The sequence below is a fragment of the Vidua macroura genome, chromosome 2 (genome assembly GCF_024509145.1).
Source record: "Vidua macroura isolate BioBank_ID:100142 chromosome 2, ASM2450914v1, whole genome shotgun sequence".
NCBI classification, from domain to species: Eukaryota; Metazoa; Chordata; class Aves; order Passeriformes; family Viduidae; genus Vidua; species Vidua macroura.
The window spans coordinates 60,161,975-60,178,679 of record NC_071572.1 but is presented as its reverse complement, the minus strand read 5'-3'; the positions used below and the strand labels follow the sequence as shown (position 1 = coordinate 60,178,679).

The 16,705-nt window shown below is 46.0% G+C and overlaps 1 protein-coding gene across 1 annotated transcript in view; it reads left to right on the top strand.

The window, feature by feature from the left end:
- The first annotated feature begins 2,502 nt into the window (after positions 1 to 2,502).
- Positions 2,503 to 16,705, top strand: part of MAP6 (microtubule associated protein 6) — a 52,494-nt gene continuing 38,291 nt past the window's right edge. Inside the window, exon 1 of the mRNA XM_053971084.1 lies at positions 2,503 to 3,275. Within this exon, the coding sequence (XP_053827059.1) occupies positions 2,551 to 3,275 (725 nt within the window). The 5' untranslated portion in view covers positions 2,503 to 2,550. The remainder of the gene's footprint in view (positions 3,276 to 16,705) is intronic.

Genomic DNA, 16,705 nt, shown 5'->3' with positions numbered 1-16,705 from the left:
CCAGGGAATAAAGACAAAAATGCAGAGAAGAATGGAGGGGTTGAGGGAGTGCGGGAGGGACAGTGGGAGAATGGGGTGGAGGGATGAAGGGATGGAGAGAGAGAGGAATGGAGGGATGAATGAAAAGATGGAGGTATGGAGTAACAGAGTGATGAAGGAATGAAGTGATGGAGAAACAGAAGGAGGAATGGAGTGATGGAGGGACTGATGGCAGGATGGAGAAACAGAGGGATGGTGGAAGGGTTGGAGGGCTGGCATGATGGATGGGGTGAAGGTGGAGGCAAGGCTAGAAAGGAGGGTGGGATTTGGGGCTGTGAATCCACCCTGGGCATCAGATTTCAGAAGCCATCAGCAGGAGATGGCTGGGGGGTGTTTTGGTTTGGGTTTGTAACTGCAAAAGAGGCAAAAGGAAATAATAAAATGTGTGGGTATAGGGGTGTGTGTGTGTGTGTCTGGACATACATGTGCACACAGATGGGCAGCTCCCGTATGTGTACACATGTGAGCAAGTATCTGTGCATGAATGCATGCACATGGGAGTACACACATGTTGTATCTATGTCTGTCTGCACATGGGTGCATCTGTTCACATGTTCATATGCATGTGTACAGCATGTGCACATTTGTGAGATTGTACATGTGTATGTGTGTCTGTGTGTATGTGCACATGTGCATATGTGTGCATGCATGTGCATATAGGAATGTGCTTGTGCATACAAATGTGCATATGCATCATTTGTACGTGCAGCATGTGCACATGTGAGTGGACAGACATGTCTAGTTGTGTGTGCGTTCATATGTGTGTGCATGTTCATATTTATGTCTGTGTGCATGTATGTGTTTGCACATGTGAATGCAGGTGTGCATACCGTTGTGCATGTATGAGCACAGGGGTGCATTTTCACAGTTGTTCATGTGTGTAGAGGGTTGAGTGTAGGGAAGGGAAATATAGGTTGGATATTAGGAAAAAGTATTTCATGGAAAGAGTGATAAAGTTCTGGAATGGCCTGCCCAGGGAGGTGGTGGAGTCACCATTGCTGGAAGTGTTTAAAAAAAGACTAGATATGGCGTTCGGTGCCATGTTTTAGTTGAGGTTTTAGGGCATGGGTTGGACTTGATGATCTTGAAGTTCTCTTCCAACCTAGGAATTCTGTGAATTTTGTGGATTCTGTGTATGTGTACAGATTTGAGTATACATGCATGTGTTTGGATGTGCTTGCATGTGTGTGCAGCCATGTGTGTGTACACACATATGCACATCTGTGTGTACAAATGTCAGTGTGCACTGCATATACACTTGTATGAGAACCTGCATGTGTGAATGTAATTTGTGTGGTTTTGCATGTCCATGTGTCTGTGTGCAAATGTGTGTGTTTGTGTGTGAGTTGACATGTGTGTGCATGTGCACGTATGCCTGTGCACGTGTGTGTACACAAGTGTGTCTTGCCTGTGTGTTTGCATTCCTGTGCTTGAGTGTATGCAGGTGTGAGTGACCATGCATGCATGTGCACGAACACATGAGCACCTTGCACATATGTGTGCAGGTATTTGTGTGTCTGCACACATGCATGGGCATTTCTTTCATGTTTGTGCTCTGGTGTATGTCCATGCAGTTATATGCACATATACATGGGCATGTCTCCACATGTGTGTGCAACTGTGTGTGACTGTGCAGATGTGTGCACACAAACACATGCATCTCTTACGTATGTGTGCAGGTGTGTGTGTGACCACATATACATGTGTTTGCACATATGAGCACCTTGCACAAATGTGGGGATGTGTGTGATCAATCATGCAGGTGTGTCCACACATGTGTGTCTGTGACTTGCCCATATGTGTACAGGTGTGTGATGATGTATGTGTGCACACACAGAGGAGTGTTTGTTGGGTTTGCCTGTTTGGCATATGTGTGTGCAGGTGTGTCTGTCCAGGTGTGTATGAAGTATGCAGGTCTGTGCACACATGGGCCACATGGATGTATCTCCTCACGTGTGTGCAGGTGTGCAGCTGTGGAGATCTGTGGCAGTGCAGTTGTGTGCACACACACATGGGCTTTTTAAAATGTGTATGTGCAGGTTTCTGTGACCCTGCATGCGAGTGCACACATGAGTGCCTTGTACGAGTGCCTTGTACATGTGTGTGCAGGCCTGTGACCAAGCATGTGTGCACACATGTATGGGTGTGTTTCACATGTGTTTGCAAGTATGTGTGGCTGTGCAGGTCTATGCACACACATAGCCAAGTCTCACGTGTGTGTGAGCTGTCTGGCTGTGCAAGTGTGTAGCCGTTCAGGTGTGGGCAAACACATAGCCATTCTCACATGTGCGTGCAGCTGTGTAGCTGTGCAGGTATGGGCACACTCATAGCCATATATCACACGCGTGTGTAGGTGCGTGGATTTGCAGGTGTGTCGCGCGTGTGCGTGCCTTGCCCGTGTGCGTGAAAGCCCCGCCCCCTCGCCCCGCCCCCCTGGAGCGGGGCGGAGCTCGGGGAGGAGAGCGGTGCGGGTTCGGAGCGCGCAGCGGTCGCTCCCGGCGCGGGGCCGCCATGGCGTGGCCCTGCATCACCCGTGCCTGCTGCATCGCCCGTTTCTGGAACCAGCTGGACAAGGCGGACATCGCCGTCCCCCTCGTTTTCACCAAATACTCGGAGGCCACCGAGCATCCCGTCGCCCCCGCGCCCCCGCCGCGCCCCGCGGCCCCCATCGAGACCCAGCCCGGCGGCGAGGCGGCTGCGGGGGCCGGAGGAGGTGAGCCGGCTCCCGGTCCCGCCCGGCCCGGCCCGGCCCCGCACGCCTCTCCCCCGGCCGACTCGGTCATGCGGCACGACTACAAGCCTTGGAAGGTGCAGCGGCCAGAGCCGAGCTGCAAACCCAAGAGCGAGTACCAGCCTTCGGACACTCCCTTCGCGAAGGAGACGCAGTACCAGAAGGATTTCCGTGCCTGGCCTATCCCCAAGCGGGGCGACCATCCCTGGATCCCCAAACCGGGACCATCCCCTGTCCTGGCCCTGGACCGCGCTCCCCCGGAGAAACCGGCTCAGGAGAAGCGTCGGAAGGTGCACCTCGCTCCCGAGAAGAAGGAGGAACACCCCGAAATGGAGGATGAGTATCCCAAAACAGTGCGGCCCGGGGATGGGAGAGAGAAGGGTCGGAAGAAGGCGGAGGAGGCGGCCGGGCAGCCGGCGGAGCCGAGCAGAGGCCGGGCGGCAGCCGATGCTGTCAACAGGCAGATCAAAGAGGAGGTGGCGGCGGGGGTCAGCTCGTCCTACAGGTGAGAAGACGTATCCCGGCCCTGCCCCATCCATCTAGATCCCCAACCTGTCAGCCCCATGTCAACTCTTTTCCAGTCCCCCCTGTGCGCTTCCCTGGAGGAGCATCCCCCCTTAGGACTGAGGCTGTGAAACATTCCAGGGGGCTTGCCGATTTCCTGCCTGGGGAGTGTCCTTAAATTCCCCATCTCTCGGGGAATCAATGATGGGGCAGTAGGTATTGTGCAGGTAGCGAATACGTGGACAGTTTCTGTTGGCAGTTTGTTGGGTTTGGCAGAAGGTTTGAGTGTCTTTGTGTTTCCCCCCCTCCAGTGCATTCCAAAATTAAAAGACACCCACCACCTTGGATTTCCATAGGGGTAATGTTTGGGGTCACCTCTGTGGAATGTGCAGGTCGCCTCTGGTCCTTTCCAAGCACATCCCTGGCTGTCATGCTGCAGCCAACCCAAAGGACTGGCAACCTGACCATATCATCGGGGGCCCATGCACAAATGGGATGCCCCACATGCAGGAGCGTCCCAGGAAGCATCTCAGGCTGGCCCACGCTCAAGACAAAGCATCCTGGGGATGCACCAGGATGAGGGACATGCATCCTAGGCCGCTTGGGTGGGGCAGCCTTCAGATGCTGCCATGTTTTAATGCAGCGCAGCAGGGGATGACACATCCTTCTGTCCCCCCCCCTCCCCCGCACCTCTCCAACCAACTAGAAATGGATGCCCTTATTTCACTTCAGCAGTAGACCTTGTTTGGGATTTGGAGTGTGAAACTCCTTGCAGTGAGCTGCTGTTGTTGTTTCTCTCCGGGTCAAGGCGTTCGATGTGTTGGGAATACAAAAACAAAAGTGATGGGGTGGTTGCCCTGGATATACATTTGCAAGGAGGATTTGCTGCAGTTGTGTTTTCCAGCACTTTCTTTGGCAAAGCCCACCACTGCCGAGACCAGGGTGGAAGTGGCATAAGAGCAAAGCTGTGATGACAAAAAAAAAAGTGTAATTGCAGCCGTTTTGCTTTTTCCTATAGCTGTGTGACTGCTGAGGTGCTTATGCCTCTGAATGATTTATTTTCCTTCTTGGGGAGATTAGAGGTGACACCTGGCCATCAAACAGGCCATCATTCATGCAGATTTAAGATGAAGCTGGGACTTCACTCCTCTGTCCCACTGAGCAAAGCTGACAGTCATCTGCTTTCTCCCCTCCCTAAGTGGGAAACAGTTCAAGCAGTGAGATCTTGATTTTTGCTGTCATTTTTCTGTCATCAGTTCTTAGCTCTTACTGGGTAATGCTGGAGGCTGCTCACCTTCTAAGGTCTGAGCTCGTGCTGGAGATAGCAGAGCTAAAGCAGAAAGCTCTCCTGGAACTGGAGAGCCGATCTGTTGCTTCTCGTCTACTGCTACAAAGGATAATTGGACTTATTTGCATATTTAAATGCAGATTGCTCACCTTCCTATCCCTCCAGTCTGCTCCAGCAAATTCCTAAGGCGGGGTTCCTGGGCTAGGATTCCTCTCCAAGGAAAGGGGTTAGATTAGCAGGGATGTTAAACCTAAGAACTAGAACGATTCAACTTTCTTTGTGTTGCTTGTTGGCTTTCACAATATTTTAGGGCTTCTCTTTCCACTTGGGAAAGTGTTCTCCCACTTCCATGTTTTTCTTCCTTGCCGCATATTGCACGAGTGTTTGCTCTGACGCTCAGCCATAGAACATAAACACCTCTTCATTAATGCATAAGTAATGTTTTGGCTAATTGTTCTCATTTTCTGTTCAAATTAGGCATCTTCTAAGAGTTGTTTATTGTTTGGATTCTTTTTAAAAAACAAATTCTCTAAATCCTAATTACTGCCAAGAACCTGGCTGCTGACATGCTGGGTGGATATTGTACATCTCCAAGGATGGAGACTCACAGCCTATTGGGGCAACCTTATGGGCCACTCAGCAGCCAAAAATTACCTCCTAATGACCTCTTGCTAGAGAGGAGCAAGCATGGCTCACGTGGGGCTTTTCTTCCTTGTGCATGGATGAAAGCTCCGCATCAGCACAGAGTGGGGGGGAAGATTTCCTTACAGTCCTCTGTCACTGCTGCAAATCAGTGTTTCTAAGGCTGTGAAACAATTCCTTGGTGAAACCGAAGAGCAGACCAGCTGTTGTTTTTAAGCTTGCTCCATCCCACTGGGTATTATTTCCATGTGAGGAATACCTGAGAGCATGGGATAGAGTAGTAACTAGCCCAAGGTCATGGAGGAAGTCCATGATAAAGGGAAGAATTCTCTTTTTTAACCTTTGTGTACCTAGACAGATGAATATCACAGAGACCATGCGCCTGTGACTTCCTCCCACAGAGGTCCACACAGAGGTACACTGCAGAGGTGGTGCCTGGTGGTGATGTCCATGGAAGATGGAGGTTCTTCCCAGCCAGAAGGATGAGGGATTTGTTTGTATTAGCATTTGAGCCAGAAACCTTCAGTGAGGCCAGAGTGGCAGGACTGTGGATGTCTGCCAGAGACTGCCTGTGCCCAGGGATCCTACAGAATAAACAGGATTTATTTCCAGTATTTCTAGTATTTCTTTATCTTATTCATAGCATTTACATTATTTATGTATTTATTAATTATAATTTATTAACTATTCAGTTATATATGGGATTTATTTATGTACTTATTCCCACTGCTCTCACTGGGTGTGCAATAGTCAAGCAAGGTTCCAGCACTGAGGGGCTTCTTGCCTCAGTTTCCCTCCTCAGCACATGAGCTGCCCAAGTTTATAGGTAAGGAAGGCAGGTTACATCTCCTTCACTCCCTCCCCCTGCCCATTCTCTTTGGTTCTGCTTCTTAGGGTAGCCTGTGGACCCTGAAGGAGCAAGGACCAGGGAATCCTTCAGTCAGATCACTGACAAGCCCCATGGAAAGCTGCTGGTGGTGGATGAAGCTGTTTCTTGTTCAATTCTGTGAGGGCTTTTTCTGTATTGGGTGAAGGGATTTTTCCTCCTGAACTTCTGGATAGGATGGGCAGAGCACCAAAGGATGGAGTAGGCTGGACTTGACTCTGAGGGTTTGGGATCAGAGAGAATAAGCAACAAAATGTGCTCACAGTGGCATTTGCTGGTGGATGTGAAACAATTAAAAGCACATTTGGCAAAAATAAAAGAAGGAATGAATGAGTGCTTTCAATTTTTATCTGGAAATTATGGGGAAATGACAGAATTAGGTGTTTCTTGGGTGTTTTTCCCCCCTTTCTTCTTTGTCTTGCATTCTGCTTTTTTTTGTTACCTTTATTCCCTGAAGAAAAAAGATACAAAACTGAAAGGAACCATTTACCCCCTTTCTAAGGTATCAAAATGAGTACTAAGAAAATTAATTTCCCCCTGAGAAGTAATATTGTGAAACCAGATTTAATTTTTTTTTTACCAAACCAATTATTTTTTCCCTCCCACCAACTTCCTTTCCTAGCAGAGGAAACTAGACAATAAAGGCTTCAATGGAAAATTTTGGACTGCCTCTGGTATTAATGAATTGCCTGTTACTAATGTTCTGTCATTCATCTCAAACCCAGGAGGTACTAAAGATGTGGAGCAAATGAGAATTTGTAGTAGCTATAGAGATGAATGAGTCAGCACTGGAGACTTGCTGCCTGGTTTTCAGAGATACAGCAGAGATAATTTAGGGAGGGATGTCCACACAGGAAGGCTGGACCAAGATACAAAAGGGCAGAAATTCATGCACCTCCTTGTTCTGAAGACAGGCTGGGAGAGATGGGGATGTTCAGACTGGACAAGAGAAGGTTCTGGGGAAACCTTAGAGCCCCTGCCAGCAACTAAAGGGGCCCCAAGAGCCAGAGAGGGACTTTGAACAAGAGTCTGGAGGGGCAGAACGAGGAGGAATGGCATCCCACTGTCAGAGGGCAGGGTTAGAAGGGATATCAGGGAGAAATTCTTGTTTGTGAGGGTGCTGTGGCCCTGGCACAGGTTGCCCAGAGAAGCTATGGTTGCCTCATCCCTGGAAGGGTCCAAGGCCAGGCTGGACGGGGCTTGGAGCAACCTGGTCTGCTGGAAGGTGTCCCTGCCAATGGCAGGGGCGTGGAACAAGATAAGCTTTAAGGTCCCTTCCAACCCAAGCCATTCTGTGTTGATGTGATTTTATCTAACCGAGTCTTGAAAATCTCCAGTGGAGGACATCTCCTGTCTTGGTGAAAATGCTAATAACACTGCTTATGCTGTAAGGTGGGAAATTTTCCATTGTCTTCTGAAATTTCTGATCAGATCCATAGTTATGTCTGTACTAGTAAATTAAAAGAGTCCCAGGACATGTTCCTGGGTGTGGAAACATCATGTGCACTTTAGTTCCTAGAACTGTCCCTAGCCTTCTTCTCACACTGAGTTTGGTAGCACCCACTCCCAAGCCAAGAACTTATCCCTACAATCAGTTTGGATGCAACCACCTTGGTTTTAGAGGTTAAAGAGGTTTAATAGTATGAGTGAGGGCTATCCCAGACTCCACTGTCGGAGAACATTCCTGGGCAGATACCATTCTCAAAATCTTTGTTTCAGCTATGAGAGTGTTTATTAAAGTAACCATGTAGGCAGATGGATCGAATTTTCTCAGGTGGAAGGGAAAGGGCAGAATGTTTTCTTCCATCCAGAAAAGGCTGTTCAGGGAGGTGCTTGGCAGCTCTGGCAAGGGCTGAGCTCTGTCTCAGTGGTCACTTGATATATACCTTTAGTAGCAGGAGGAGACACAATCTCTGCTAATACCACAGGGATCAGTTGTATGAGTAACTAATGATTAATGGCCCTAGTGTTTATTAAGATACAGAGTACGAAGATGGATGATACAGGCTTTTTTGGTTTTGCATGGCCTGGTTTTTGATAGTGCGAGCTGGCCAAAGAGGTGGCTTCTATGAGAAGCTGCTAGAAACTTCCACCATATCTGGCAGAGCCAAGCCCTGATGGCTCTGAAGATGGACATGCTGCTGGCCAATTAGAGATGTTGGTAATGCCTTTGTGATAACATATTTAAGAAGAAAATCAAAACAAAGTGGAGTACAGTTTCTTTGTAGCCAGAGCAAAGGAGGAGGTGAGAACATGTGAGGGAAATGACATGGAGACACCAAGGTCAGTGGGGAAGGAGGTGCTCCAGGTGTCAGAGCCAAGGTTCCTCTGCAGGCCATGGTGATGACCATGGTGAAGAAGGTTGTCCCCCTACAGCCCATGAGGATCCACAAGGGGATGCAGATATCCACTTGCAGCCCGTGGGGGAGGTGCCCATGCCAGAGCGAGTAGATGCCTGGAGGAGACTGTGATCCAGTGAGAGACCTGGTGAAGAGAGGGACCCCCTGCTTCCAGGCTGGAGCAGCTTGTCCTTGGAAGAATGCACACTGTGGAAGAGTGGCCCATGCTGCAGCAGTTTTGGGAGGAATGTTTGCCAATGGGAGATGCTCACATTGCAGCAGTTTTGGGAGGACTGGTGCTCGTGAGATTGGTACCATGCTGAAGAAGTTCACAGAAAACAGTCTCCTGTGGGAAGGGACCCCATGGTGTAGCAGGGGAAGGACTTCTTTCCCTGAGCAGTGGAAGAAAATTTCAGGTGATGAACTGACCAAACCCCCCACTCCCTCTCTCCCTGAGCTGTTGGTGGGAAGGAGGAAGGGTTTGGGGTAAAAGGTGTTTTAAAGGCTTATTTTACTTCTCATTATCCTCCTCTGACTTAGTAATAAATTAATTTTGTACTTCTAAGTTGAGCCTGTTTTGCCCTTGGAGTGTTTTCTCCGAATCCTTATCTTAACTCATGAACCCTTCATTTAATTTTTTTTTTCTCTCCTCTGCCCAGTTGTAGCAGGGGAGGGTGAGTGAGCAAGCACCTGTTTTGGGTGCCTGCCTTTTGGCCAGTGTCAAATCACAACACATGGGCAGAGAGCTATTCTGCCACATTCTTGATCTCCTCTGGATGTAGTCCATCAGCTGAGAAAGACTGGTGGTGTCTCCAAGTTGGGGACACTTGCAAGTAGGTAGCTCCAAGTTGGAGTCGGAATACATTGTGGCAAAGTATTCCCTGCAGTCAGGTCAAGGTGGACAAGATACAGCCCCAAAAGCCAACGAGGAGCTGCTCAGCAGTGTAGGTAAAACTGAATTTTACTGCCCTGACAGTGTGCAAACTGGAGCTGGTCTGTGCATGCCTTAGGACATGGTAGAGCAGGAGGAAGAGATGGAGGTGGCATTCAGGTGATGGAGTCAACATGCTTGAGCAATATTGCTCTGCTCCTGCTCAGCTGGGTCACTCAGAGAGACCTTTAGGCACATGGAGCTGGATGGGACCCTCTGAACCTTGAAGTCCAATTATCTGGTTTGTTATTTAGTCTTTATGAGTAACGCCCAAAGCTCGGTCTCAGAAATGCAGAATTTTTAGTTGCATTATGCCAGGAGGAAGGCTGTGCCAAGACCTCAGTCTCTGATGATTTACAACTCATTCTCAGTCTGGGCCAATGGACTGGCTGTAGTTTGCTGTTTTATTTGGTTTATTTCTCTCTTATATTTTTTCTGTTTTATTGTGGATTTTTATTATTTTTCTGTTTTATTGGCATACTTAGTGACTTTCTCCTGTCACTACAAATGTCACTACTCAGTGTCTCCAAGTACAGTATCCACATTGTTTGGCTCTGTGGCTAGGTATCCTGGCTTGTAAGATAAGCATATATTCCATTTGCCATCTGTCGGAGGTGGGGCAGGTACCTTCTGTTAAGTTGGGTAGTTTTCTTATCTCTTCCAAGAACAATGTCTCCCCCCGGGGAGATATCTTCTGTTAATGGGCCATTGAATGGCTCACTGCATGACTGAGAAAGTTACATCATCCCATTGTGAGATGCTCCACCCAGAGGGAGGAGCCAAGCATCCCTACCTGCATAAAATCAGCATTTTTTGAGACATCAGATCAGCCTCTTCACTGGATTCCCAGAGGAAGACCAGGCCCATCTACTCTATCACCAGACCTTCAGAGAAAACTACACCCTTCTATGGGACCACCGCTTCAGCCGTATTTCATCTGCCACTCCAGGAGGAGCAGCCACCATTTAACTGGACTATCACCAGCACCCTGAATCCTCAGAGTGTCAGGTTTCTGACTCTATCAGTAGTTTTGTTTGTACTAACTACATTTTTTAAAATTATTATTTAGTTTTTTCCTAGTAAAGAACTGTTATTCCCATTCCCATATCTTTGCCTGAGAGCCTTTTTATTTTGAAATTGTGGTAATTCGGAGGGAGGGGATTTACCTTTTCCATTTCATGGGAGGCCCTTGTCTTCCTTCACAGACTCCTGTCTTTTCAAACCAAGACACTAGGAAGTAAAAATTTTTACTTCCTGGTATCAAGCTTTTCTCTCTAGCTCTTCCTTAAACAGAGATGGAGACTATTGCCCTTTGGAGATGAGGTCCCTATTCCTACTGAAGACTCTCAAGTCATGTTTGTGGGAATCACAGAGTCATTATGAATCCCTCATTTACTCTTTGATAACAAAGATGTCCATACTGTTCTTCTTCTCCTTCTTAGGCAGTTACATCGTGTAGCAAAAAATTATGGTGATTAGTACCAAGTCTAGAATTAACTACTAATTTTCATTCCATTTGAACGTGGCAGTCAAGGTCAATCCCCTCCTTCCTCTGTGGTTTCCCAATCCTTCTACACATTGGTGCTCCCAATTACGTTGTGTCATTAGGAGGTGTCATCAATGTTCCCCTACTGTTTTAGTGCCAATGTGAACCTCAAAAATATTAAACACTGCTAACCTTCTTCCAGGCTGCAGCTCAGCCTTCCAATATTGATCATTGTCATTTCCCTTGCCTGGTTTCCCATTCTGCTGATGTTCATGTTCACTGGCTTAATTAATTATTTCTCACATGGCCCTGGATAAAATGCTTTGCTGAAACCAAATAGATTTTCACATTTCTTTTGTCTGTTAAGTCAGTTATTGTGTCAAAGTACATGTCAAAACATCTCTCCTCCTCCCCTTCCATACACTTCTGTGTCTGGTAAGACACCAGCTTCTTTGGGTTGGAGGAGCTGATACTGTAGGGCAGATCCCACTTTTACTTGGTGGCTTCAAGCCACCACTGTAACACAAAGTCAATAAAGAGGAGAGAGATCAACTAATTTAGATTACCCATCCTTTCTTTTGTCAAATAAATCACTAAGACATATGTTGTTATAAATATGTCTTTTGTTGCATTTAGAACATGACCTTTCCTTTTCTTGTCTCCTACCAGCTAAACAAGCTTTCTAAGTACTTCTGCACTCAATCTTGCCTCAATCTCACTGTTCTTTGCTCTGAGCTGAATGTATTTTTATTTATATATATATATATATTCATGTGGTGTCTTTGGCTAAGCCTTGCCCCATTGGGGGAAGAGCAGGGATGGTCTTCTGCTATCATGGTCAGCACCAGCCAGGAGGGAAAGGGCCATTTTAGGAAAGTTTTATAGAATGGAATTTTTATTTCTCTTGATGTATAACTCAATATTATGGATATCCTCCCAATGTCCTTTAGATAGATAGATAGATAGATAGATAGATAGATATAGATATATATATAGATATATATAGATATATAGATATATATATAAAATTATATTGGAATTATATTGGACATATATTGGAAATTATATTGGACATTGGAATGATATATAATTACTTGTAATTATATATTATTTATTTCTGTAGATTAATATATTTTATATACTATGTTTATTTTCCTATATTATTGGAATACTATACACACAAACTGGGCTGTTCACCAAGTTACTCCTTTAGCCTCCAACTCATTTCTTCTCCCCAAATCCAGCATTGCAGGTGTTCTATTGCAAGCACATTTTGCTTTCTATTAATAACTGCTTTATTTTGTTTAATAGCTCATAATATGGTGTCCTGGATTGTAAGATAAGTATCTATACTATTTGCCATGTGTTAGAGGTGTGGCACTTATCTTCTATTAATTGGGCCGTTTTCTTTATCGCTTCCACAAACCAATCCTCCCTCTGGGAAATATCTTCTGTTAATGGGCCATTGAGTCTCACTGCATGACTGATAAAAATTACATCATCCCATTGTGAGATTCACCGCCTAGGGGGAGAAGCCTAGCATTCCTTCCTGGATATAATCTGAGGTTTTGGGATACTAGAGCAGCCTTCTCCACTGGATTCCTAGAGGAGTAGCCTTTTCCCTCTGAATTCCCTGAGGAGCACTCCTTTCCCTCTGGATTCCCAGAGGAAGACCAGGCCATCTACACCACCACCGGACCTTCTGAGGAAAACTACACCATTCTACAGGATACTGCTTCAATAGAACCACATCTGTCACTCCAGGAAGACTGCAGCTACCATTCAATAGGACTGAGGGTGTCAAGTTGTATTCTGACTCTATCAGTAATTTTTTTTTAATTACTGCATTGTTTATTTTATTTTATTTTATTTTATTTTATTTTATTTTATTTTATTTTATTTTGTTTTATTTTATTTTATTTTATTTTATTCCCTAATAAAGAACTGTTAATCCTGCTTCCGTATCTTTGCCTGAGAGCCCTTTAATTTCAAAATTAGAAGAATTCAGAGGGAGGGGTTTTATATTTTCCATTTCAGGGGAGGGTTCTGCCTTCCTTAGCAGACACTTGTCTTTTCAAACCAAGACATATGGCAAACTATTCTGTCAATTAGTAATTTCTTTTTGATCAAAAAGTGGACCCTGCAGCACTTTGCACACACAGTGTGCATATGGATAGACTGTAGCTGCTTTGGTGAGTTGGCTGCAAGCTATGCTGTTAACACTACAAAATAGGAGGTTTTGGTGCTGAGAGGGTGGGGAGACTGTTATTCTTTAAGAAAAAATATGAATGTGTTTTAATGTTAATTTAAAAATGAAACTTTAAAATTTTAAGAATTACTTTAAAACTATTTTTTTTTCATTTTAAACTCTTTTTTAGTTGTTTGAAGTTTTTTGTTTGGGTTTTTTTTTTGGGGGGGGGAGTTGTTTGTTTGGTTTGTTTTTTTTGGTGGAGTTGTGATTCAACCTGGAGAAGAGAATGTTGTGTGGAGAGCACACAGCACCTTGCAGTGTCTGAAGGGGCCTACAAGAAGCCAGAGGGGCACTATTCATCAGGAACAGTAGTGAAAAGACAAGGTGGAATGCGTTCAAATTGAAGTAGAAGAAATTTAGGTAAGACATTGGGAAGAAATTCCTCCCTGTGAGGGTGGTGAGGCCCTGGCACAGGTTGTCCACAGAAGCTGTGGCTGACCTGTTTCTGGAAGTGTTCAAGGTCAGGTTGGATGGGGCTTGGAGCATCCTAGTCTAGTGGAAGGTGTCTCTGCCTGTGGCAGGGGGTCATAATGAGATGATTTTTAAGGTCACTCTCATTCCAAGACATTCTGGGATTAATTAAATTGATTAGTTAGTATATAGCTTCACTACAGAAGGCCATTGGGTTTTCTAAGACACCACCTTCTGTTTTTTTCCCCTTTTTGAGCAGCAAAGCACCTGCACAGAATCACATATCTTTAATCCTTTTAAAAACACAAGGAGAAAAGAGCAGCAGCCAAGCACCATTAGTCAGGCACCAGCAACCTTGCAAAGTATTCCAGTGAGAAATCTCTGTTTTCTAATTCAGCATCTGCAAGGTTGGGCAGATGAACACCCTGTGAGAGCTAATAGTGTCTTTGTGCTGGATGAATGGGAAAAGGAAAGGTTATCCAGATACAGGAGAAAGAATTTCTTCAGACCTGATTGCTAAGCTTCAGGCTTCCTCCCAAATTTCACTTTGTCTTTCACCTTGAAGGAGGCTGCGCATCTGCTCTTGTGCAGGGAGCTTTGCCTGAAAGGAATCAGCATGACATGCTGATGGGCTGGAATCACTGGCAGAGATGTGAACTCTGACTGGTCCCATTCCCAGGCTGAGGCAGCAGTAGGGCTGTTGGTTAACTAAATTGGATGAAACTTCTAAGGAAAATCTGCAGATGCCTTCAGGATGCCATTTCACTTCACAGGTGGCTCCTCTCCTTTCTCACATTCATTTTGACTGTGTAGTTCCATTACTGTGATCCTCAGCAGGAAGTTGAAAGGACCCTGGTTATCTTGCAAAACTCTTTTGCAGCCTGTGCCACTCATTTTTCACCAGTGCATCAGAGCAGACTATCAGTGAAGTTCCTAAAACTAGGAAGGGAATTAGCTGACAAGGTCTGATTATTCCAGTGTATTGGATTTGTGGACACCAGCATGCTGGGTTGCAGATCAGGACCTTGAACGTGTTTCATACTCTTGTTATTTGGATATAAATGGATGTGAAGAAAATGTGAGATGAGGGTAGAAAGGTGGTAGAAGGTTGCCCAAGCAAGATCCTGTGAAGGTATGAAAGCCTTGGATTGGGTTTGCCACGTCTGGGTGACTGCCCCTAGCCAGGTATCCTGTGGTTCCAGCAGACAAAGGCATAGGTCTCAGCCCAGCAGCAGAGCTTTGTCACAGTGTCAGTCATCAGCTATGGCAACTCACACAGAAGACTCACAGAGAGAGATGTGTTGGCAAGCAGCCCAGTGGAAGGAGGACACAAGAAAACCATGTGTTCCCTTTGGGGAACTGGGATGGGTTTTGGCAGCATCATCATGCAGAGAGCAGGGAAGATGGCATTGAAAGTTGCAGTGATTGAGCCTCCCTTGGTGGGTAAAAAGATCTGACAGCACAACAGCACTGGAACAAAGATCGGAGCAGGATCACAGGGTCACAGAATGGTTTTGATAGAAAGGGATCTTTCGGCTCATCCAGTTCCACCTCATGCCATGGGCAGGGACACCTTCCACTAGACCAGGTTGCTCCAAGCCCCATCCAATCTGGCCTTGAACACTTCCAGGGATGGGGCAGCCACAACTTGCTTTAAGGGGAGAGGTGATTTCTTGGTGTCTCATAGAAATTCTCCCATGGCTCTTTGTAACCTACAAGGCTGAGAGGGTCTGCAGCATTTGGCTGGTGTGAATTCTGGGATGACACAGGACAGGTTGTTTCAGCCATTGATGGTCTATAGCATCTCCAGAAAGCCAGCCAACTTTCATAGGAGATACAAAAGTCCATTGCTTGATCCTGATCCCAGAGCATGGGATCCTGATCCCAGAGCATGAGAATTGAATGTGTTCTTGAGATTCTCCCCAGCCCCATTTCCCAAGATTCTCCTTCATGCTTGTTCGAGGACTGCATACTAATATGGCATGCTGATCCCTGTACATGGAGGATTTTCATCCTCCCAAGAGAGATTTCTCTTTTATGACCACTTGCAATTTGTCTTCCTGGCTGCTCAGAAAATTGGAAGCACATATGTTGCTTTAGAGGATGGTTTTCTAGTTGGGTTTCTGCTGGTACCTCTAGTCACTGAAGTCTTGGCAGTATTTTTGGTGTTTGCAAAGCCCAGCTCTTTGAGTTATGTGGTTTAGGAAAGCCCTCAGCTTCCTCTAGAACAAAGATCTTGCAGGGTGGTGCAATGTCCAAAGCTGGCAGTGAATAACTGAAAGATGTTTCTTTAAATTTAACACACTGTGGTTGTGAGTTGCAGCCAGGTGTTTCTGTCCAGCCTTTCCTATCTCAATCTTTGGTCTTCCAGTGGGTCTTGATGTCTAGTAGTCCATCAGTGGTAACATAAAAATCATCATCCTTCTCACACCCTCTTGGGCAGTAGGGGTGCTCCAAGGAGTTAGTGCTGGGATCTAGTAACCAAGCTTTGGACTATGACACAATGATGTTTGATATGGAAATTGGGTGGGAAGTCAAAAACTGGATGATTGCATAAAATGGGTCTTTTCATGTCAGGACATGTCAGGACTTAGGACATTGTCCGAGGGTGATGTTATGATGCTTGTATCCCCAATCGTGTGCTCTGTTTATGCTGGATATTATATTCTGCGTCTTCAAGACTGGCTCTGAAAGTGAAGGCACACAGAAGTATGGAGTTTCTCATCAGCCTGCACTCACTCCTCCACATTCTGCTGGACTTTGTTGTCTGGGCACAGATGAAGCAGAACAAGGCCCTCCTCTGCTTTTTAGTCAGTTTAGCTAGCTGAGGCAGAGAAGTTTTCCCTGGACTGTTTTTTTTTCTCTTTTCTTGGAACTGTTCGAACCTGTTTCAGACTGGCACCTGGGGAAATACTGAGAGCTTGCACTTTGTGGCCTACCAGGGCCTACTCTGGGCAGCAGTCTTTCCCAGTGCTGGAGGGACTGATAACAGAGCACCACCCACTGGAGAGATTTTCTGAATTTATCATCTATTCAGAGTGGCAAATGAGTGTTGTCATCTGGTATCGTTCATTTTTTGTGCTGGGGAATGCTTTGCCTGTTTAAAGAAACAATTTTTTTCCCACTTCTCTCCAAGGATATTTTTCCCAAACCAGCTGTGGAGAATGCTTTGCCTGTTTAAATAAACAGTTTTTTTC